General features: G+C 41.2%; 1 protein-coding gene across 1 annotated transcript in view; it reads right to left on the reverse strand.

The window, feature by feature from the left end:
- The window catches only part of NEBL (nebulette), a gene marked incomplete at both ends in the record, with an annotated part of 126,094 nt that overhangs the window by 53,486 nt on the left and 48,104 nt on the right, over positions 1 to 24,504 (reverse strand). Inside the window, 6 exon segments of the mRNA XM_080716878.1 lie at positions 2,262 to 2,372; positions 6,276 to 6,386; positions 12,829 to 12,936; positions 14,521 to 14,625; positions 19,459 to 19,563; positions 22,150 to 22,263. Coding sequence (XP_080573004.1) covers positions 2,262 to 2,372; positions 6,276 to 6,386; positions 12,829 to 12,936; positions 14,521 to 14,625; positions 19,459 to 19,563; positions 22,150 to 22,263 — 654 coding nt within the window.

A 24,504-nucleotide genomic window follows, 5' to 3' on the forward strand; every position in this document is an offset into this window, starting at 1 on the left:
CATATTTAAGGAGAGAGCACAAGATTTACTTTGTACTATGGATGATCTCACTTAGAGCTAAATTTTCTGAACAATAATCAGTATTCTCTCTGAAGAAGGGCATATAAAGCTCTGAAGATTTTTAGTGTTAAAAAGGCAATTAATTGCCGGGCGTGGTGGCGCACGCTTGTAATCCCCGCGCTTGGGAGGCAGAGACAGGAGGATCGCGCAGGTTCGAAGCCAGCCACGCATGCTGGCTTAGGAGACCCTGTTTCCAAATTTAAAAAAATGTAAAAATAGGTCTGGGAGTGTAGCCCGGAGGTAGAAGGGCTTCCAGGAACCCCAGTACCACCAAAAAAAAAAAAAAAAAAGGCAATTAATTGCCAGGTGAGAATTCTCACCCTTGGCACCGGAGGATAAAGAGGATGATGTCAATGGGTTGAAGTTGTAACATGTATACCCATACTTATAGTTACACAATTCACAATAGCTGGAACCGACCCAGGTGTCTTTCAACAGATAAACAGATAATAAAGAAAATGTATATGCACACAATGGGCTTTCACTCAACCATAAAGAAGAACAAAATGATGCTGTTTGCAGGAAAATGGATAGAACTGGAGAATACTATGTTCAGTGAGAAGAGCCAGTCTCCAAGTCAAAGGTCACATGTTTTTCTCATATGTGCAAGTTAGAGAGAAAATAGGAAACAAAAGGGATTTCGGATGCATGAGGAGAGAGCGCAGTAGAGTCGTGGAAGAAGGCTGCGGAAGGTAGGCAGGGAGAGGGAAAAGGAGGCTGGATGAAGGACACAGTTCAAACAACGCTATGTCTGTGTAAGAAGGTATCGCTACCAATCTCACTAACATTTGCAGGGGGTGGAGGGGAGTGTGGTGGGATCCAGAAGGAAACACGTTAAGGACCACGTGCGAGTATATTTATATTACATTACCATCACAGTGACGGATAATTACAATGCACCAGTAAAAATATATTAATTTTAAAAAGAATATGCAAATATTCCCAAATCAAAAAAGTCTAAAATATGAAACTTCTAGTTCCAAGCATTTCAGATGAGGGATACTCAATCTGTATTCGTGTGATTAAAAGAATAAAAAATAAAAGAGCACTGATTTTGAGGACAGAGCACTTAATAGCTGTGAGGTACTGGAGAGATTTTTTTTTAACATCTCTGGCTCACTTATCTTTGAACAAGGGATAATAACAGCTCCCTGAGGGTCAGGAGCTGGCAATCAGTACAGAGCCCAGAACACAGGGGGTGATCGAGAACTGGTAGGCTTTTGGCTTTTTATGTCTAGTCTAGTCCTTTCTCCTCCTAATAAGGACCTTAAGAGAAAGGATAAGAAACAGATCCTTACTTTCCCCTGGGATTACTGGTAATAGATATATGACTCTTCATAGGCTATTCTGTCACCAGCGGGGTGATCACATGGAGACAGCCTCCAAAATATGGAGCCAATAGAGAGGAGAATAACTTAGAAGAAAAATACTTATTTGAATCCCCACTGGAAGAAGGACACTCAATGTTATTTTGGGGGGAGGGCCATGACTTACATACTTCCTTCCTTTCATAACCCAGTGACTTAGGTTTCATTCATCTGATAACTGAAACAGTGTCATTATCATGACTATAATTTAGCACTATATGGGGACAAAGCCTTAAGCTTTTTCCCTGCTAAACTTAGCTAGATTCTCCTCAAAGCACACCATTAACAGGATGCCAAAGGGATGACATAATACAAGGATTAAAGGTCTGAAAATACTTTGGAGACATTTCATTTCCTCTTATAAAGTTCACATAAAATAAGAGGTGGCCACTTTCATTTGATAAAGAGGTTTAACTGCACCCATTCAGCAGCGAGGCGAGGACCAGGAGTGTCCACTGGCTAAGAACAGGAGGGCATGAACTTTTTAACTGCAGTTGCTGACAGGTGGTGAGAATTCAGCTTCCTAATCTTTCGTGTTTTGCTTGCTTAAAAGATCAAGTCAAATCTCAGAAAGGTATTTTGTCTTATTATACAGATTTTTTTCTAAAATGAGGCCAATGGTCATTTTTCTCATAAAAAGGAGATTGTGAGTACCCATTGATTTTTAATCCAGTGTCTGGGAAAAGATTAGTAGGACATAGCTGCTTATTATCACTTACATCTGTAAGTTTTGGAAAAAAAAATATATATATTATATATATTTGAGAAAGATGTAATGGTAAGGAAATCAGCTTAAAATTGACATATGTCAAGCTGTTAAACAAATTTACTCACCTCGCTAGCCATTTCAGATGCCCGCTTCGCTCTTTGAATATCAAGAACTTCTGAGCTAAGATCCATTCCTCTCCCTTTTATTTCATTTTCCAAATCTTTTTTATATTCTTTCTGTAAGACAAGGATATGACAGTTCCAAACTTACCAGAAATTGCTTTCACTGATGTGCTATTTTATGTTTTCTAAAGATCGCAGACAGGAGAAAATATTACTGGGCAGGAAGTGATTAGACGCGGAGCACCCTCCCTATTTCCTGCAGACATTTCATTTTCTCCTTTATCGAATCAGAGCGACTTCCAATATCATCAGTCTTTTCCTTTTCGTCCTTTCTCCCAAAACGTCTTGGTACCATAGTGGGCTTTTAAAAAGATATCTTCCCTTTAAATGGTATAGAAGATCTTAAGAATACATGATTATTTGAAAATTTTTTGAGAAATATCTATTAAATATGAATTAGCACAAGAACATAGTTGAAAAAGAATGGAAAATGACAGAATCAAAAGGACAGCTCTAATCAGTTCTTTTAACCCATTTTATTCAATGATCTATACAACCAAATAATTTTCTATAGATGGATAATATACACTTTAAATTTCTCCTATATTTATTTATTTATTGCTTTGTTGTGGTACTAGCAATGGAGCCCAGGGGTGTTCCACAACTGACCTAAACCCCTCCCATATTTTACTTTTTATTTTGAAAGAGATTCCCACTAAGTTGTTACGGTTGGCTTCCAAGCTGCCAGGCTTCTGTCTCAGACTCCCAAGTACTGAGATTCCAAGCGTGTGCCACTGTGCCCAGCTCGAATGCCCCCTATTTTAACATTATGTTTGAAGTAGATAAAAAGGTCTTACACAGATACTTATATGTAACTTGTTTTTCTCGGCCAACGAATTGTTTTCTTCCTTGATTACACTAGGAAAACAATAAATGTTTTATCCCCATTTAACTGACTTCCATTTTTTATGAATTTGCCAGATGAAAGATGAAATTCCTTTTAATGATAAAAAATCGAGTTCCAGTTCATTGTGGGGCTCGTTTCCCGTCACTGCCCCTTTGTCTTGCGTAACTGAGTTGGCCTGCCCTCGGCTCCGCGGATGCTTACTGGACACTGGTGTGGCCTGTGCGTGCTTTTGCAAAGGGCTCGGAGCCCGGTGACCTGCGAGAAGGTCAGAGCTCTCGGTTCGGTCCGTGACCTTCTGAAGGACTTTATGTGATTCAGCCTTGATGTCCTCGGCAAGATGAGAACAAAAAACGCATGTTCTACCAAGGCCAACGGGGACCAAATGAAATCAAGTATAAAACGATACTCTAGACACGCCAGCTGGCAATCTAAATGGAAAAACCATACAGTAAGGGATATAATGCTCATTTATAGCTACATACATAGACTTAGGAAGAAAAGTTATAATTTCATTAAGTCACTAGGTACTGGTTTTAAAACAAAACAGCACTATAATTTAGTTAAAAGTTTTAACGATGGCTGTTTTGGACTAAATGTTCGTATCCTTCTATCCTCAAATTTATGCAGGCCTAACTTGCAATGTGATGGTACTTGGAGTTAGGGGCTTTGGGAGGTACTTAGGTTTAGCTGAGGTCGTGAGGGTGGGACCCCCAACATGGGATTCGTGGTCTAATAGGAAGGGAGACCCGAGAGTTTCAAAATACCTCAATTGTATTATACTCACTAGAAGTGAAAAAAATAAGTTAGTAAATGAATTCTTATAGAAATTATATGCCTATTTCACTACAGCATGTGTCATAACAGCGAGTGGCCTTAGATTTCTTTTTCTTTCTTTATCTGGGGGGGAGAGCAGTACTGGAGACTGAACCCAGGGGCATTCTACATCCAAGCTACACCCCAGCCCTATTTTACATTTTATTTTGAAACAGGGTCTTGCTAAGTTGTTGAGGCTGGCCTCAAACCTGTGTGTGATCCTCCAGTCTCAGCCTCCCAAGTATTGAGAGTACAGGCCTGAGCTATTGCATCCAGGTGAGTTGAACTTCTAAAACTAGTTAAATGGTAAAGGACAGCTAACATGTACTTATTTTAAAAGTTCATAATGGACCAGGGACTGAACCCAGAAGCATTCCACCTCCAACCTACACCTCCAGTCCTTTTTACTTTTTATTTTGAAACAGGGTCTTGATAAGTTGCTGAGACTGGCCTTGAACCTGCAACCCTACTGTCTTAGCTCCCAAGTACTAAAATTACAGGTGTACACCATCACACCCAGTTTTAGTTAGAAAGTTTATAATAAAATGGAATTTTTACTTCCCATTAAGTGTACATATCCCACTTATAATATTACATGTATCCCATTAATATATATGTATATATATTATATTATCCTTACTGTAAAGAGAACCTATTTAAGCAGAATTAAAAGAACTTTGTTACCTTAGCCATGTTTTTAAAGAGACAAACACTAACACAGATGAACTGTGAGCACAGAATTTTTGTTAGATTTAAGGATGTTGATGTTCAGATATTTAATATATTGATTCTGAGGTAAAATGCACCTTTAAGTTCTGGGGGAGAAAGTCTGCAAGAATGAAATGAGACCATGGACATGTGTTCCTCTGTTCTATATGCTAACTCTAATGTCTCCCTGCACAGAAGATAAGGAATTTATAAATAATGGACCATTTATCCAGACTTCCATATGTGAACACTATTTCTGATATCGAGTAACGATGTAGAGAACTACAAGGAAATGGAGGTGGTTCTAATATATGGCTTTAGAATAACTACAGTTTTTTAAAAATCAAGCTTGCCACACCTATATTCAAAACAGATTTTAAATAACTTCTATAAGCTATACATGGTGGCACATGCTTGTAATCCCAGCATTCAGGTGGCTGAGACAGGAGAATCGCGGTTCGCAGACAGCCTCAGCTACTCAGCATGGCCCTTTGGAACTCAATGAGAGCCTGTTTAAAAATAAAGAATAAAGCCGGGCGTGGTGACACACGCTTGTAATCCCCGCGCTTGGGAGGCAGAGACAGGAGGATCGCGCAGGTTCAAAGCCAGCTGCACTGGCTTAAGAGACCCTGTTTCCAAATAAAAAAATATATATAAATAGGTCTGGGAGTGTAGCCCGGAGGTAGAAGGGCTTCCAGGAACCCCAGTCCCACCAAAAAATAAAAATAAAAAATAAAGAATAAAATATAAGGCTGGAGCTGGAGCTTGGAGGTAGAATGCCCCTGGGTTCCATCCCCAGCACCGCAAAATCAATAAGTAAGTAAGTAAGTAAGTAAATAACTGCTTTGAAGTTATAAATTCACTACTTATATAGAGCTTCTGAACTACAATCAAAATACAACACCAAAATATTTTTCAATTCTTTTCAAGAAATTAGGATAATTTTTCCCTCAACTCTGTGTGTGTGTGTGTGTGTGTGTGTGTGTGCACGCGCGCGTGCTTGGTACTGGGGATTGAACACAGGGTCAGTCTATCTCCAAGCTACATCCCCAAATCTTTTTATTTTATTTTGTGGTACTGGGGATGGAACCCGGGGGTCATTATACCTCCAAGATACACCCCAGCCCTATATTTTTAGTCTTTTTATTTTTGAAACAGCATCCCACTGAGTTGCGAAGGGCCTCGCTAAGTAGCTAAAGCTGTCCAAGAACTGCGATCCTCCAGTCTCAGCCTCCCAAATGCTGGGATGACAAGCGTGCGCCACCACGGCCGGCTTTTTTTGTTTTGAAATAGGATCTCACTAGGTTGCTAAGAGTCTTACTAAATTGCTGAGGCTAGTCTTAGACCTCCAATCTTCCTGTCCCAGTCTCCTAAATATTGGGATCACAGGTATGCATGCGGCAACAAGCCTGTCTCTCCCTCAACTTTTTTAATAGATATGTGAACACACACTTTTCCATATTAAATGCAAATGCAAGATTTTATCATTAAATGTCAAAATGAAGGAAAGAAATACACTAATGTCTCAAATACTGGGTTAGTAGAGAATTGTTAAGTCGTTAGTTTTCTTTTGTGGTATTAAGCAGTACCTCTCTCAGAAGGCTGGTGATGTACTTTACATGTAGAAATTCAGGAGTCTTATCTAAATCCAGCGAAGACCTGCCTTTGATTTCCTTCTCAAAGTCTTCTCTGTAAACTTTCTGTTAAGTGAGACCATATCATTTAAGTGTAGGAAATACTAGTCATTTGAAAAGACACAAAAACAAGAGATTCCATACCAAAACTGATGCTGTTACATAATTCCACCACTTCAGAGTCCTCTTATCAATAGGAAAGAAAGTCTAACTGTGACATAAATGTCAGGATGCCACCAAATAAAAGCAAAATCAAGTATCACTACCTTCCTCTTCTAAACCACTCTGAGTGAAGATGCTTAAAATACATCTTCCAGTCTGTGCTCAACATCATCCCATTTTATTATTATTATTTTTTTTTTTTTTTGTGGTACTGGGGTTCCTGGAAGCCCTTCTACCTCCGGGCTACACTCCCAGACCTATTTTTTACATTTTCATTTTGGAAACAGGGTCTCCTAAGCCAGCGCGCGCAGCTGGCTTCCAACCTGCGCGATCCTCCTGTCTCTGCCTCCCAAGCGCGCGGATTACAAGCGTGCGCCACCACGCCCGGCTACATCATCCCATTTTAGAGGAGGAACCAATAAGACTGCTGATTGGACTGGACCACCAGATGAGTTCGATCCCTTTAGTTCAACCCAAAGGGACTGAATCTTGCACAGGGAAGACAAGCGGTGGCATAGAAGCCATTCAGGCCACGGTAGCTTTAACAGCCACGGCTCTTTCTCTTCTCACCCTTTGTGGATCCAGGAAAGACTCTATCAAAAAATACAATGGAAGCTGGGTGTAGTGGCGTACGCTTGTAATCTCAGCATTCGGGAGGCTAAGACAGAAGGATCACAGTTCGCCAGACAGCCTCAGCTACTTAGTGAGGCTCTTTGCAACTCAGTGAGACCTTATTTCAAAATGAGGAATAAAAAATAGGGCTGGGGGTGTCGCTTGGAGGTAGAATGCCTTGGGTTCCATCCCCAGTACCACACAAAAACATATATTCTATATATAAATATATGTTAATAATTATAATAAATTATATATATATAATGCAGGAGGCTCTTGGGGAAGGTGTTTTTTGGGGGGGTTTTTTTGTCTTCTTTTAATACTTTTACTGGTGTAATGCAATTATACATCTTAGTGGAATTCAGAGTGACTCGTGCACACAGCCCTTGGTGTAGTTCTTGTCTATGCCTCTGCTCCCCTCCTCCCCCTTCCTCCTTCCCTACACCTAATTGCACGGCTGGAAGCTTATTTGAACTGTTCTCTAGCTCACTCGTTTTCCCCTCCTCTGCTCCCTCCCCCAGTCCTCCTCCATGTTCCCCTGCTCTCTCTCCTCATTGGCCAAAGTCCCTTTTTCTTTTCCTATTTTCTCTCTAGCTTCCACATATGAGAGAAAACATATGATCCTTGACTTTCTGACACTGGCTCATCTCACTGAGCATAATATTCTATACTTCCATCCATTTTCCTGCAAATGACATAATTTTGGTATTTTCATTTAATGATTTGGGCATTAAAAATATTTTTCTACCATTTATGGAATTTTTCAGGGATCAACTTACACTGTGAGAACAACCTTGTCTTGAATCTGACAAGTCCTTCTTTAGATAAGAAACAGAGCCAGGTGTGATGGAGCACACCTGTAATCAGGGAGGCTGAGACAGGAGCATTGCAGGTTCAAAGCCAGCCTCAGCAACTTAGTGAGTCCCTGCTTTCAAAAGATAAGCCGGGCGTGGTGGCGCACGCCTGTAATCCCCGCGCTTGGGAGGCAGAGACAGGAGGATCGCGCAGGTTCGAAGCCAGCCGCGCGCGCTGGCTTAGGAGACCCTGTTTCCAAATTAAAAAAACGTAAAAATAGGTCTGGGAGTGTAGCCCGGAGGTAGAAGGGCTTCCAGGAACCCCAGTACCACCAAAAAAAATAAATAAATAAAATAGGGCTGGGGGCATAGCCCCATGGTAGAAGGCCTCTAGGTTCCATCCCCAGTAACACACACACACACACACACACACACACACACACACACACAGAAAAAGGATTCAGATGGTGATTGTGGAGAGCCGAGATCCCCAAACCTCTCTCTTAGACCAGCTCTGAGACTCTTTGACGATGACTCTCTATAATCTAGCCTTTGAGCTATGCATTTGAAAATCAATGATCACTCATTGCTGCCACTATCAAGACAGTCTAAGCCCCAAAGGTATTCATCTAGGTGGAATATTTACTCAGTGAGGCCCAGATTTTACCAGCCAAGTACGCCATTCAAATTGCATCATAAAGATGATGAAAATAAATGAATTCGATATGAGATGGTTATTCATGGTAAATGAGCAGCTATTGCCAGGTTCATTATGTATTTATTACAGAGGAAAGTAACTGTAGCCATAAGGAAATTCTCCATACCGTGAGAAAAGCACGTTCCCCCTCACTTAGCATTTGTGTTACAAACTTGCTCAATAAGTAACGTGTGCAGAGCCGTGAGGAGGGGCTACCATGGATGACCTGCGGATCTGATTTACAAGTTGCATCCAGAGTGCGCTGAAAGGTCTAGAGACGCCAAAGAACAATAATGGGGAGCTGTCCTTTGTGTAATTTGAGACTGATTGGCATAGTGTGGTTATAAGGCTGAAACTAGGACATTTCAAGGCCAAAAGAACTCTTTCCAAAGTAAAGCTTAAGTATGCATGGGTATTCATTTATTTATTTGTGGCACTAGGCATTGAACCAGGGGCATTCTACCTCTGAGATACACCCCAGCTCTGTTTTATTTATTTTTTAAATTTTGAAACAAAGTCTCAATAATTTGTGGAGGGCCTTGTTAAGTTGCTGAGGCTGGCCTTGAACCTGTGATCCTCCTTGTCTCAGCCTCCCAAGTACAGGGATTACAGGTGTATACCTCCACACATGGCTTATTTATTCATATTGGCTATTTTACTTCAAAAATTCTCTCCTGCAAAAAAAACAATCACTATACTGATGTATGTCATTAAGGAAAGCTGATTATGACTTGAGCTGACAAAACAAAAACCTTTGCTCTGCTTTTTGCTGGGACCGCTAATTTATGAAAGAGAAAATAACTTCTTAAGGGCAGATTGGAAGAGTTTCTTCTAGAAAATACACAGAGTAAATCTCTATCTGGCATTAGAAGAAAGTGAGGTGAGCAGAAGGAAAAAAATTACACTAAAAATGCTGATGGCAGCCGGGCAGGTGGCACACACCTGCGATCCCAGTGTGTGGAGGCTGACATGGGAGGGTCACAGGTTCAAGACCAGCCTCGGCAGCTCAGCAAGGTCCTCGGCAACTCAGAGGAACCTTTTCAAAATTAAAAGAAAAAAACAATATCCAGGCGTGGTGGCTCACGTTTGTAATCCCAGCAGTTGGGAGGGTGGGACAGGAGAATCATCATTCAAAGACAGCCTCAGCTACTTAGTGAGGCCCTATTTCAAAATAAAGAATAAAAAATAGGGGTGAGAGTGTAGCTTGGAGGTAGAATACACCTGGGTTCTATCTCTAGTACTGCAAAATAATAATAATAATAATAATAATAATAATAATAATGATGATGGCTGGGGGTGCAGCTCAGAGAGAGAATGGCCCTGGTTTCAATCCCCAGTAACACAAAAATAAATGGCTTTTCCTGGAATCATAAATACTTAGCTCTACCTATAGGAAACTACTCAGAAAACAGAGTCAAACCAGTATCTGTGCAGTAGGAGGAACAGGCGGCTCTTTTAAGGCCACTTCACTGATCCCATATGTAAAGGAATTTTCACATCAAACTTGGTCTAAGATTTCTAGACACTTTATAATTCGAGACTTCAGAATTTAAATTTGGTCCAAGAATATTTTCTATTGTAAGAGTTTGCTCTCATCAAGTCCCGCTGAGCAGAGGTACGATTGAGGAACCCAAAAAATAAAAATCTAATGGGCACTGGCTGTAATCGAGGGCAAACACACCTCGCTTGACAGGAGGGAAAGAATGTAGTTGGTGAAGCGAAGACAGACAGACAGATAGACTGACTGACTGACTGACTACCATCCAGGATGGGGAGCTAGAATCCCAAGTCAGAAGTTACTGTCACTTCTAGTTCAGAAGCAAGGCATTAGAGCCAGGTGTGGGACCACGCCTGTAAACCCAGTACTTGGGAGGCCGAGACAGGAGGATCACAGGCTGTGTTCTAGTGGGGTCTAGTCCGGTCGTAGAACGCTCCTGGGTTCTGTGGTAAGTGCATGTGTGTAACTACCACTATGAATTACATTATACTATGAGACTATAATGCACCAATAAAAGTATAAAAATAAATACATAGAGAATGCCCCTACGTTCAATTCCTGGTTCCAAGAAATAAGGCCTGTTAACCAAGACTTGGAGGGTCCAGGCTTGTTGGTGACAGGAAAGTTAACCAGGTGGAGTAACAACGACAACTAGAAATCAAGGGGCAGCCGATGAGACTGGCAACGGGCCGGCGGGCAAGCTTCTGCGGCTGAAGATGGCGGCGAGGTGGAGTCAATGCGGGGGGCGGTGGGTGGCATCACTCTCCTCCTATGATTTTCAGAGAAGTGAAGTGATTTCGGATCCCCGTATCTTTTAGTGAAGTGTATTTAAATGTTAAGCTCTGTGTCATGGTGAGCTTCCAGAGAACCACGAAGGGAGAGCACAAGACAGCTCTGAGCGGTGGAGCCCTCTCTCTGGGACGTGAGAACGGCATACTGTCCCATAAAGCAGGAACTTCACTGGAAGACTGCTTCTAGACCACCTGAACTGGACCTCCACAGCAGAAGACAATGAAGCCTGAATACAAACTTTATATATTACCTAAATGTAGAAAAGTGATTCAAGTATGCATGAATATAATTTATGTAACACACACACACAGATCAGCATAACACATACAACACACACACACCTCACGTATGCTAGGCGAGCATTCTACCACTAAAATACACCCCCAGCCCTTTTTATTTTGATACAGGGTCTTGAAAAGTTGCCCAAACTTGGCCCAAACTTAAGTTTTTATGTAGGGCTTCTGCACTTTGACCAAATTTACTGGTTCTGTTAATTCAGCTCAGGTAGTCAAAAACAGGAACCTGACATTTATCCACTTCACCTTTATTGGCTTAAAAATATATAAGACAGCCAGTGTGGTGGCACGTGCCAATAACCCAGTACTTGGAAGGCTGAGAAAGGAGGATCACATGTTCCCGGCCAGACACAGAAAATTAAGCAAGATCCTCTGCAACTTAGTGAAACCCTGTTTCAAAATAAGAATAACAATTTAAAAAATAGGACTAAGATGTAGATGAAGTTAAAATGCCCCAATACTCTGTGTCAACAAAAAAAAGTAAAAATAAACATAAAAAGAAGATACAAGACATAAAAAATACAAGCAGTTCTCTTTTCCTCTTTTGCTTAAAGAAGAAATTAAGTAGCTTTGACTATTCATTCAGCAAGCCACAGCAATGCCTGAGGGCCCCTTTCCCCAAGAAGTTAAATTATTACATTTCAACAAATAACAAGTAGCAAATGGCAAATAGCAATTCCTACAAAATTCCTACAAGAGTTTTCTGTCCACATGTTGTCAGTTCTCCATTTTGATGTTGTTGTTGGAGAAAAAAACTTTGGCCACTGACCAGGCCTAATGTGTAATAGCAAGCTACCATCAATCACTCTTTCTGTCTGAAGTAATAACTCAGTGGTACCCACAGAGTTGATAAAACCTTATGTCTAGAGACGCCAAAATTCAGAAAGCACAAAACAAAGAAATCTCACTAAGATTGAGAAAACCCAGTTTGAAGAATATCTGGATGTGACTTAGATTAGATTGAATCTAATTAGATTAGATTAGTCTGCATTATCTTAGACTGGAAACAAGTAAGCAATTGGGAAGAGCTTTTAACTATTTCCTGGGGGAGAAAAGGAACCAATTTAAAAAGTTTTCAGAAAAATGAGAATCCCATATGATTTGACCAGGTCCTAAAACATTGGCATTTGCTGGATAGGTAACTTTATTTCAGGCAATTAATTTTAGTGGATATATTATAAATGTAGGGATAACACCTTCCTAGAGTCATTCTTTGATGATTAAATGATGTGATGTATTTCTAGCACAAAATAAAAATTGAATATGTGCTAGCGTTATTTCTAGCACAGAATAAAAAATGAATAGATGCTGATTCTATTGTCATTGTGAAATAAATAGTAAAGCAATGAGGTCATTGTTTTCTCCTTGGTTCTTAGGCACCGTCATAGTTTCCCGTTGACGGACGGCAGTCTTAGGGTGCCGGTTGTACAGTCGTGTCAGCTCCTTTGGCTTGATATCCATGTTCTGCACATGGGGCGCTCGGCCACCTGCTCAGCAATGGGGCAGCAGGGCTGGGCGCAGCGCCGCCGGGTCCTGAGCTGGCCCAGAGCTGTCCTCTTTCCCTGGACCCACTGGACAGCCCAGGCCCTGGCTGGCTCCCTCCCCGGGATGGAGCATCACAGACAATGATGTAACTGGCAAAAAGCCAGCGGCCCACCTCGCTTCTCATCTTCTGCGCCTCCTTGGAAGCCTGATAGGACGGCGTCTCGGCAAACTCAAGCATTGACCTCCCCTTATTTTTTTCATAATCTTCTTTGTATTTAACCTTCATTGAAAGAAAGAAATATAAAAAGCATATAAAAACGAGGGCTGGGGATGTGGCTCAGTGATACTGCACAGGCTGGCATGCGTGAGGCCCTGGGTTCTATTCCCAACACCACACACACACACCACACACATGCACACCACACTACACACACCACAAAACACACACACACCACACACATGCATACCACACACACCACAAAATGCACACACTACACACACACCACACACTATACACATATACCACAAAACACACACACACCACACACACGCATACCACACACACACCACAAAACACACACACCCCACACACACGCATACCACACACACACCACACACTATATACACATACCACAAAACACACACACACTACACACACACCACAAAACACACACACACCACACACATGCCACACACTATACACACACCACAAAACACACGCACACCACACTATATACACACCACACACACACAGCACACACACCCCACACTATACACACACACACCACAAAACACACACTACACACATACCACACACTATACACACACCACACACACACACCACACATGCACACCACACTACAGACACACACCACAAAACACATACACACCACACACACACTACACACCACAAAACACACACACACCATACACACACCACACACCACACACTATACACACACTACACACTATACACACACACCACAAAACATACACACTACACACACACCACACACACACCACACTATACACACACACCACACACACGCATACCACACACACACCACACACCACACACACACTACACACATACCACACACTATACACATACACCACAAAACACACACGAACACCACACACACACCACACACACATGCCACACACTATACATACACACCACAAGACACACGCACACCACACAACCCCCCCACACACACTACACACACACCACAAACCACACACACCACACACTACACACCACAAAACACACATACCACACACACACCCCACACACACACCCCACACACACACAGATGCAGAATTTTATCTTAAGACTAGATGCTGGAAATAGCATATTTAGCAACTTTATAAATTTAGAATGTTTTAAAAAGTAGATACTGGCTTTGAAGTGTTCTAGTTAAAGATGTTTATTTTCCAGAGGTTACGTAGGATTTCAGAGTTGGAGAAACATTAATTTGAAATACACCGGCAAGGTTGTTTTCCCTTTTCAATGCCATTTCTAATTGAACTGAGAAATTGTAGCAAACCTTGCACCTGGAAAATCAATTTTGCAGCTAAAATGACAAATCTGTATGCAATAAAAATTTAAATCATCAAGAAATTTGACTATAGCTTAATTAGTTCCTATATTTGAAGTTTTTAATTATGCGAAGTAACTTATTTTATGAAATGACTTTATACTGAAACCCAGTCCAAGCTCCTGACCCCATAAAAAGATAACAAGTAGTGTCTGAGACTTTTTTTTCAAAATAGCATGGATGCTCGGGGTCTATGCTTTCTGCAGCAACCCTGCAGTGTGCATCGCAGGCGGGTCCTGGCAGCAGGGGGCGTGCGGCCGCAGTACCTGGCTCTGGAGGATGGCATTGCCTTTGTGGTGCAAATGTTCCGCAGCATCCGCATCGAAATGGTACATCCCTTTGTTTTCCTCAAAAAGCTTCTTATATTCTCGCTAAAATGCAGAGCATACAGATGAATTTAGAATAAAGGGAACTGAAGGCCCAGGATACTTAAGAAGGGCGTCGACTTTCAGTTTCCATTCATGGCCAGCGGCACACAGGCGATTCCCAGCACTGCGCTCAGCAGAGATTGCAAGATAGGCCAGCCCTTGTGGTTAGTCCAAACAGCACGCAAAACGCCCAGGACAATTAGCTACGAATACAAGGGGGAAAGGATGTCCGCAACGCCGCGGAGCACTGCGCTGAAGCCAAGGATGTGCCCTGTGGACAGGCAGGGGCATGGCGCGTGTCTTGCCCTGATAGCACAGGAACCTGTTGGCCAGAACCCACAGGGAGAGAGAGGACAGAGGGAGGGGAAGATGGAGACAAGGAAAAAACCAAGAGCCATAAAGAAACGTGGGAGTCACAAGGAAAACCAGAGGAGGAGAAATAATTCAACTCAGTGTCCTAATTCCCAGGCAAGTACTGGAAAGCTGAGGAATCGGGGTATAGTTGGTTGAGATTTTGAAGAGAAGAAATGGGATTAAGGCTACTTTTAGGACTAGAGATGAAAAGGTCAATTTGGAAGAGACCAGAATGGAGGAGGATGCGAAGATTGTAAATACAAGAGGCGGCAAGAAGACGGCAACTGCTTCCTGGTTTCCGTCGCTGGGGATCGAACACATGGCTCTTTGCCCTCTCTGGAAAGGACCTTTAGAAGGAATGATTCTCAGCGAATCCAGGCTACAGAGACCTGGCCGCTCACTGGCAGTGAGTTTCAATGAAGATAGTGACGTTGTACAGAGTGGAAAGAGACATGGGCAGCGCTGGCAGGAAAGAGCTGGGCATGGAGAGCTTTACCCTGCATCTTAGGAACTGCCCCGAAGGCGGGAGGGGGAGGAGGGGTGGCGGCGGGGAGGGGGAACCTGGTCCCAGGGTGGCAGGAGGGAGGCTGCGGGGCAGAGAGCGTCCACAGATGGGGCTGGGCCTGAAGTGCTTCCTGTCAACTAGGGAGCAAAGATGTCTGACCCCCAAAACACTAATCAGGCCGGGCGTGGTGGCGCACGCTCGTAATCCCCGTGCTTGGGAAGCGGAGACAGGAGGATCACTCGGGTTCGAAGCCAGCCGTGCTGGCTTAAGAGACCCTGTTTCCAAATAAAAATATTTAAAATAAAAGTAGGTCTGGGAGTGTAGCCTGGAGGTAGAAGGGTTTCCAGGAACCCCAGTACCATTAAAAAAACAAAAAAAAAAACAAAAAAAAAAACACTAACCAGAATAAAATGGGGAGAAAACAAACACAGAAGGAAAGTCTTGACTACAGTCACATTTTACGGCATGACTGAAGAGAACAACTTTTAAATTGAGGCCCCCTCAACTGATTTAAAACTAAAGTAAAGGCCAAGCATGGCAGTATATGTGTACAAGTACTCGGGCGGCTGAGATAGGAGGATCGTTGGTTTGAGGTAAGCCTCAGGAACTTAGCGAGACCCTGTTTCAAAATAGAAAAATAAGCCAGGAGTAGGGGTAGAATCTGTAATACTGGTACTCAAGAGGCTGAGACAGGAAGATCACAAGTTCAAGGTTAGCCTCAGCAATTCAGTGAGACCCTCTGAAAACTTAGTGAGACCTTGCTTCAAAAAATAAAATAAAATATGACTGAGGGGAAAATAAAATATGGCTGAGGGTATACCTTGGAGGTAGACTGTCCCTAGATTCAATCCCCAGTACCATATACAAAATCAAAAATAAAAAGGGCTCGAGGTTGTCGCTCGGAGGTAGAATACTCCTGTGTTCAGTCTCTAGTACCACAAAACAAAACAAACAAAAATAGCAAAAGCAAAATCTTAAAAAGTAATTATATATGTAGAGACTTTATAATATGGTCATAAATTAGCTCATTGGCCAGGCATGGTGACTTCTGCCTGTAACCTCAGTACTTGGGAGGCTGAGATAGAAGGGGAATCACAAGTTTGAGACCAGCCTCAGCAACTTAGTGAGTCTCTCAGAACCCAGGAAACTGGTTCAAAAAATAAAAAATAAAAAATAAAAATAAAAAAGGGCTGGGGGTGTAGTCCAGGGATAGAATTCTTCTAGGTTCAATTTTCAGTACCACAAAAAAAAAATAAAAGAGAGAAAAGAAATTAGTTTACCAAAAATGGGTATTGTATAGTATAATTATAAAGTAAGCATGTGAATGCAGTAAGTAGACACTATGCCAATACTGAGTTAGAATCCAGAACTAAGAAAGCCTAGAGCATTGCATTTGGAATAATGAATACATACTGAGAAAGAATCAGTAGCTATTATTCCTGACACAGTTATCATAGCTACAAAGAATTCCAGAAACTCAAAAACAAAAACAAAACCCATTTGAACTAAGATCTGCAAAAGTTTCCACTCCAGGGACTTGCTTTTGGTATATAATAGTCTCTGTTGCCTCCTAGTGGAAGTTGTGATGAATAACACAAAAAAAATATTTTTTCATTTTTGCAAAATTATAGAAGAAACTGAAAATTATAAGAGCTTTAATTTCCACGGGAAATTTTTCCCTCAAAAATTTAACTAATATGTCTTTTCAAGCTCAGAAGGTACTAATTCCATCCTACATCCTGCATGCTCAAATGAATTTCAAACAGCCATCAACAATAAACTGACAATTAGGGCAGAATATCTCTAATGAGCAACCTCTTCTTCAATCTTATTTTTTTGTGTGTGATGCTGGGGACAGAACCCAGGGACATTCTACCTCTAAGCTACACTCCTACCCCAATTTTTTTTCTTTATTTGGAAACAGGGTCTCACTGAGTTGCCAAGGGCCTCACTAGTAGCTGAGGCTGGCCGCGAACCGCGGTCCTCCTGTCTCAGCCTCCCAAATGCTAGGCTTGCAAGCATGTACTACCACACCTGGCTTCTTCTTCAATCTTCTAATAAAGTTAAGTTTCCTTTATAAATCAAGAAAACTTAAATTATCTTATATTAAAATTAAAAAAACTATTCAGAAATATGATAAATTCAAGTTAATGTACTATTGTAAAATTTTAAAGTCAATACTTCAGAGTAATGCATATTTTAAGTCAAACTTTCTCACCTATGAAGTCATCATTCAGTCATAGTTTAGCTGTGGAGAAAAAAATGGCCTGTGCTCTAGGTAAAAGCACCACACGAGGGTTGGAATTTTATAAATGATGTATTAAGTGAGAATAACACATGACTTAGCTGGGGCTTCTCTGCCGAAGAGTTGACAGAAACTACAATAAACTGATCTTTTTCCTGTTACTGTAAAACAAAAGTCAACAATACTCTTGAAAAGACATGTTGCGTGTGAGTGGCATACATTCTTCTAGCCACCAAACTTTAAGAGATGCTGGAGAGGCCGAGAGGTGGGCCCTAAGGTCAATGAAGGAGCTTGACATGGCAGGACAGGATGCAGGTGCTCTGGAACCCAGGCTAACTAACTATCAGCCTCCCTGCTCACAGGCTAGAAAGAATAACACACTGCTTTTCATCCAATGGCCAGGGGCTGGAAAATAAATAAAACTAAATCCTCGCGAGTATGAATTATTTACACGCATTATACACTTTAAGAAGGATGGCAATGGGGCAGGGCGTGGTGGACCATGCTTGTAATCCCAGTCCTTGGGAGGCTGAGACAGGAGGATCACAGGTTTGTGGACAGCCTCCACAACTTAGTGAGGCCCTGTTTCAAAATAAAAGAGTAAAAGAGAGCTGCGGTTACAGCTCAGAGGTAGAATGTCCCTTTACCACACACACAAAGAAAAAAGAGCCAGAGTGTGGGTCAGAGGAAGGATGCCCCGATTCAACTCCCAGTACCACAAAAAGAAGGAATGATAACAGTGAGGCTGACGTGGGAGAAATGAGACGTGCGAGGTAATGAACAGAAGCGTCAATGGATCAAAGCCAGATATAAACACTTAGGAAACTGAACGGATGCTAAGCCGCGTCACTTGGGTGTAGGGACCATTTTTGATTCTATATACAGCTTTAGGTTGATAAGCAAGAGAGACTTCACTTTTCCTCCTTCCTCACCCAACACTTATCTCTTTGTGCCCGGTACCAATTCCATGAATGAGAACGATTCTGAGCGCGTGCCTATTAAAACAGGCATGGAAGTAATCTCAAGTCAGATTCCAGTTTGTCATCCATGGGACATCCCGAATGTAGGAAATGGAGCCACACGTGGCCTGCCGGGCACCAGCTACAGGACCAGTGAGGTCAGGGTCCGACGCACAGAGAGTCGACTTGGCATCCAGGAGGAGAGAGTCCTGAGGGACCAAGCACCTGGTCAGTGCACGCAAACACCTCCATCAGGACACCTGGCCCTCGCCCTGCCTCGGCAGACGCCATGGAAACCGTGACAGGACTAAAGGGCAGCCGCGGTGAAGTGCGCGCACCTTTGCAACTTATATTCAGACAAGAGGTAAAGAAGATGAAGGCGTACCGAAGACACGCAGGTCTAGCCTGCGTAAGGCGGAGAGCCAATTCACTCCTGAGTGGCTAGACCATGAACTTCTAGTGGCTCCAGTCGACACGGATAGAGACATAAAGACAGAGAGAGGAAGGCAGGAGAGGCGCTCGCACAAACACCTGCAAGCGCAGCTGTACTCCGGAGATGGATAAGAGCTGGGAAAACCACCCTGGAACGGCCACGGCTTGGGGGGGAGGGGATCTGCAAGCAGAAGGCTACTTGCTGGTGAGTTAGTTACTGGGGGGAAAGGAGACGTGCGGGCTCCTCTCGGGAGGCGGGGTGCTCAGGAGCTCTGCAGCCAGCCCAGCGAGTTGCTGCCCCGAGCCACACCAGGGCGAGGGTGCCTTGGACCCCCACTTACTCCACTCAGCAGCTTGCTGGCTTTCAAAGCATGGTTTAAGAACAACAGGTTTGGGAGGGCTGAGACTGGGTCGTGCATATTTTGAATGTCTTTCTTGTACTTCACCTAGGAGAATAACAAAATGCCGTCCAGGAGAAGAACACATGTATTTGCATTATTGCCTTTATTACTGTTTTGTGGTACTGGGGATTGAACCCAGAGGCCTTCTACCTCTGAGCTCTATCCCCGGCCCCGTTCCAATTTTATTTTTTAATTTTGAGACAAGGTCTTGCTAAGTTATTACATGCTAGTCTCAAACCTATGATCCTCCTGTCTCAGCCTTCCAAGTAAGGGGATTACAGACCAGTACCACCATGCCCGGTATAACATTGTTATTATTGTTGTTGTTGTATGGGGCTAATGGGGATTGAACCCAGGGTATTCAACCTCTAAATAGGGTTAGGGTATACATCCCTAACCCTATTTTTTTCTTTTTCTTTTTTTTTTTATTTTGAAACAGTGTCTCACTAAACTGGTGGAAGGCCTCCCTAAGTTGCTGAGGCTGGTGGCAAACTTGCAGTCCTCCTATCTCAAGTACTGGGATAAGAGACCTGTGAGACCACACCCTGCCCAATATCTTTTTTTTTTTTTTTTTTTGGTGGTACTGGGGTTCCTGGAAGCCCTTCTACATCCGGGCTACACTCCCAGACCTATTTTTACATTTTTATTTGAAAACAGGGTCTCCTAAGCCAGTGCGCGTGGCTGGCTTTGAACCTGCGCCATCCTCCTGTCTCTGCCTCCCAAGCGCGGGGATTACAAGCGTGCACCACCACGCCCGGCAATGCCCAATATCATTTTTAACACATCACAAAAACAATACTAGTTAGTGGTAAATTGATAAAGAAACTGACAAGTAGCCACTAGATGGTGCCAATTCACTACTGAATGCCTAAAAATAGTTTCGTTTTTATGGATTTGAAAATATTTTCATAATTCCTTTTACTGTTTACATACTCAGAATGGGCAATGCTAACAGAATCAAAAAAATTACAACAGAAAAACTGCCTTCAAAAATAAATAGAATAGCTATTTTATTCTTTAGACATTGCTATGCTTTTTCAATGGTACTTTGTTTTTATTTTAGGCTACTGGTTCTTTTCATTTATTGCTACATAGACTTGTTTTGGTCTGCTTTAACCAGCTGCTTTGAAAATATAATACCAGTAATAAAAACAATGAAATTTTAACAGTAGCAAGAATGCACTTACTCTGGGCTAGACACTTTTAAACATTTCATATGTGTATAGTATTTTATCTCCACAGTAAAATGGTGGAAGTAAATAAATGGTAGGTGAGTACTTGAAAGTATTCCCACTTTAGAGATGTGGAAACAGACAGAGGAGGAGGGAGGCACAGCGGTGCGCGGGACGGGCCAGCCCAGCGCCTGGCTTGACTCTCAGCGCTAGCGTCTGGGTCTTTTCAAGCACACCTCATCTCTATTTCCTTTGCGTTTGTCCACAACATACACATAAAGACAATCCAATAGAAAAAAGAAATCATTCTGATATTCCCAGCGATTCTAAAAGACAAAAATATCTATTTTGAATGCTGAAAACAAAAGAAAGTTGTTTAGTGAACACAAATAACAATAGCATATATAAAAATAACATAAACAAAAGTGCATCAATGCAAACAAAAGTGACCAAGACCGAAGGAGACGAGACTTTGTGGGTTTAAACAATCTCACAAAGAAATGGTCTGAGAGTATTTAATCCTCACACTGGAAAAGGCTCTCTATACATTTTCAACTATAACAGTAATCAATTTTTTTTCAGTATTTATATTATATTATTATATTTTACTTCTAATAAGAAATCCTGGTTATTTTTCACTTATTTTATATTTTGCTGGTGCTTTTTTTTTTTTCTTTTTTTGTACTAGGGTGGAACCCAGGGGCTTTTCTACCTCTGGGCTATACTCCCAGACCTATTTTATACTTTATTTGGAAAACTCACTAAGTTGCTGAGAGCCTCACTAAGGAGCTGAGGCTGGCCTCCTGTCTCAGCCTCCCAAGCGCGGGGATTACAAGCGTGCGCCACCACGTCCAGCTAGGGCGTCGTAATTATACATCACAATGAGAGTCCGAGTGATTTAAGTGTCCGTGCACGCAGCGCTTGGCGTTCCCCTTTGCATCCCATCCTTTGATGGGATTTTAAAACATGAAATGAAAATAAGTCTTAGGTGACGCATTTCACAGCACTTACATATGAGACGTGAAGGAAATTATAAGCCATACCAGTATAATTTTGGGAAACTTCTTTGTAATAATTTCCCACGCACCAGACAGTACTTAACAATAAGTCCTATTTTCTGAGCATAATTATCTGAGTTAATTATAGTCCTATCTATTAATTTGTGACAATACACACTTCTGCAAAACTCTACAATCAATTTCTACTCTTGATCAGATATTTATTTGTAATACTATTCCTACTAATTAACTAATTACTAATCAGTAACCCTTAAGTCTAAACTATAATAATATATTTTTCTCAAAAAAAAAAGCTTCAAAAAACTATGCCTCCGTGTTTTCAAATACAAATTACTTGGAAATTATATGATATTGATTAATTACCAGTAATTACAATACAGTTCGTTCTAAGAACACAAGAATCAAAAGATATGGAAAATTTGTTCTCTGTTACAACTTACATTACTTGCCAGTATAGTAGCAAGCTGATTTTGTTTAAAAGACACACTTTCAAGTGGATTGTAATGATGTTTCTTATCCTTCATTTCATTATCAAACTTTTCTTTGTATTTAACCTGTCATGAAAGAAAAGTAGTAAAAATTAACACATTTAAGTGGAAAGGCAACACATTTAATTTTTAAAGAGATCAAGTAAAAGCTACCTTTAAAATGATTGGTAGCAAAATTTAATTTTCCAGTATCCGAGCTTGATTAGGCATATAGTTTTTAAAATGTGTACTCGAACGTTATTCATAAATTCAATTACATGTAAACTCAAATTGTTTCTACTAATGAGAATTAGGCATTAAAATATAAAGACTTTTAAACTTAAAACATCAATTTCCATTTCTGCACTTTTCTAATCAAGTAGAAACCGGAACCACAATGTCTCGTGGCTGACCACATTTAGAAAATGGATCCTTAGTCACAGAATTTGAATATGAATTTTCTAAGGAAATTATTTCAAATAAAAATTACAGTTTATAACCATGATTTTTCTCATGATTTCCCATATTTCATTTGTTTGAAATTATATTTTTAGAAAATAAGTTTTCTAAAATGTCCTCGGTGTATATAATTTTTTAAACATTTCTCTGCTTTAACTTCAGAATTTGTTCATCAGGAAGACCAGCTCTAATATTTACTCTAAATATTTGTCCTCTTTTTTAAATAGTCATAGGACAACAAAAAGGATATCTTTCTCTATGAGTAAACAAGTAAATGCATATTATAATAAATTAATTGGAATACAGATAAAACTTCTCTACCAAAAATAAACTGAGATAATCATATCTCATAGCCCTCAAATCATGCAGCCAGGAAAGGGATGTACAGAATGTAAGAGAAAAAGTAAATCTCTTACTCTATTTTTACAATATTATAATTTTTGTAGTATTTTGTTTTCCTACAACATCTCATGACACACATTTATTCATATGTTTTAAAGCTTTTCCTTGCAGAAATCTTTATTAAACAGCAATTCAGGAACAGCTCACGTCATCTATTTCAATCAAGTCTGTCTAGGATGATGTGTCTTGAGGGACATGCATCTGATGCCCAGAATGAAGAGCTACTGAAAATCTTGATGGGAACACAGTATTGAGGATATGTTTCAGCTGGGCATGGTGGTGCATGCCTGTAATTCCAGTATTTGGGAGGCTGAGATAGGAGGATTGTAGGCTCAAAGCCAGCCTCAGCAACTTAGTGATGCCATCTGCAATTTATTGAGACCCTGTTTCCAAATAAAATAATAAAATAGGGCTGGGTGGGTGTATCTCAGTAGTAGAACACCCCCGAATTCAGTCCCCAGTACAAAAAAAGAGGAAGGAAGAAGGCAGGCAGGTAGGTAAGTAGGCAGGCAGAAAATATTTATTGTTTTACTACTATATTTTATTTAGTTTTAATTTTTTATTGGTGCATTGTAGTCATACATCTTAAAAGAACAAGATGGTAGAGGCACACATGCACACATCACTCAATGAGTCCTGCAAATATTTTAAGAAAGCTTATAGAAAATAGTTTCCATATAGATCCATTTGATCATAATAACTTTCTGATTCATATTGCCTTATTTTTTGTGGTACTGGAGATGGAAACAGGGGCATTTTACCTCCGAGCTACACCTCCAGCCATATTTTTTTATTTTGAAATAGGGTCTCACTAAGTTGCTTGAGGGCCTTACTAAATTTCTGAGGTGGTCCTCTACAATTCTCCTGTCTCATCTTCCCAAGCACGAGGATTACAAGCATGCACTACCACGCACAGCTATAAATTTATTTTTAATAACTGGTGAGGCCTGCCTACAACAAAAACAATTCTCATTTTTTAACAATTATTGTTTTAGGCAGGTGTGGTAGCCCACACCTCTAATCCCAGTACTTGGGACAGGGAGACCAGAGGTTCACCAGTTCAAGAAAGGCTTCAACACCATAGTGAGACTCTCTAGCAAGACCTTGTTTCAGAACAAAAATACAAAGAACTGGGAGTGTAGCTCAAAAGTAGAATGCCTCTGGATTTAATCCCCAGTGCCACAAAACAAAAACTTTTTACACCTTGAGATTAGAGACAATAGCACAAACAGAAAAATTTAGATTTCCTTCACAACTCTACAGAGCAGCTGGCAAAAAAAAAAAAATAAAAGGCTTTCCCTACCTGGTCCTCCCTAAACATAGGATTCTACCCCGTGACTATGGGACATTTCACCGTATTTTAATGACTCATTTTGTCTCTCCTAGGTTTGAAGAGCCTGATGGGAATTCACTCCGCCATGATGACCATGTCTTTAACTGGCTCCCACTTACACGATGCTCCTGACT

This window comes from Muscardinus avellanarius (genome assembly GCF_963383645.1).
Source record: "Muscardinus avellanarius genome assembly, chromosome: 20".
NCBI lineage: Eukaryota > Metazoa > Chordata > Mammalia > Rodentia > Gliridae > Muscardinus > Muscardinus avellanarius.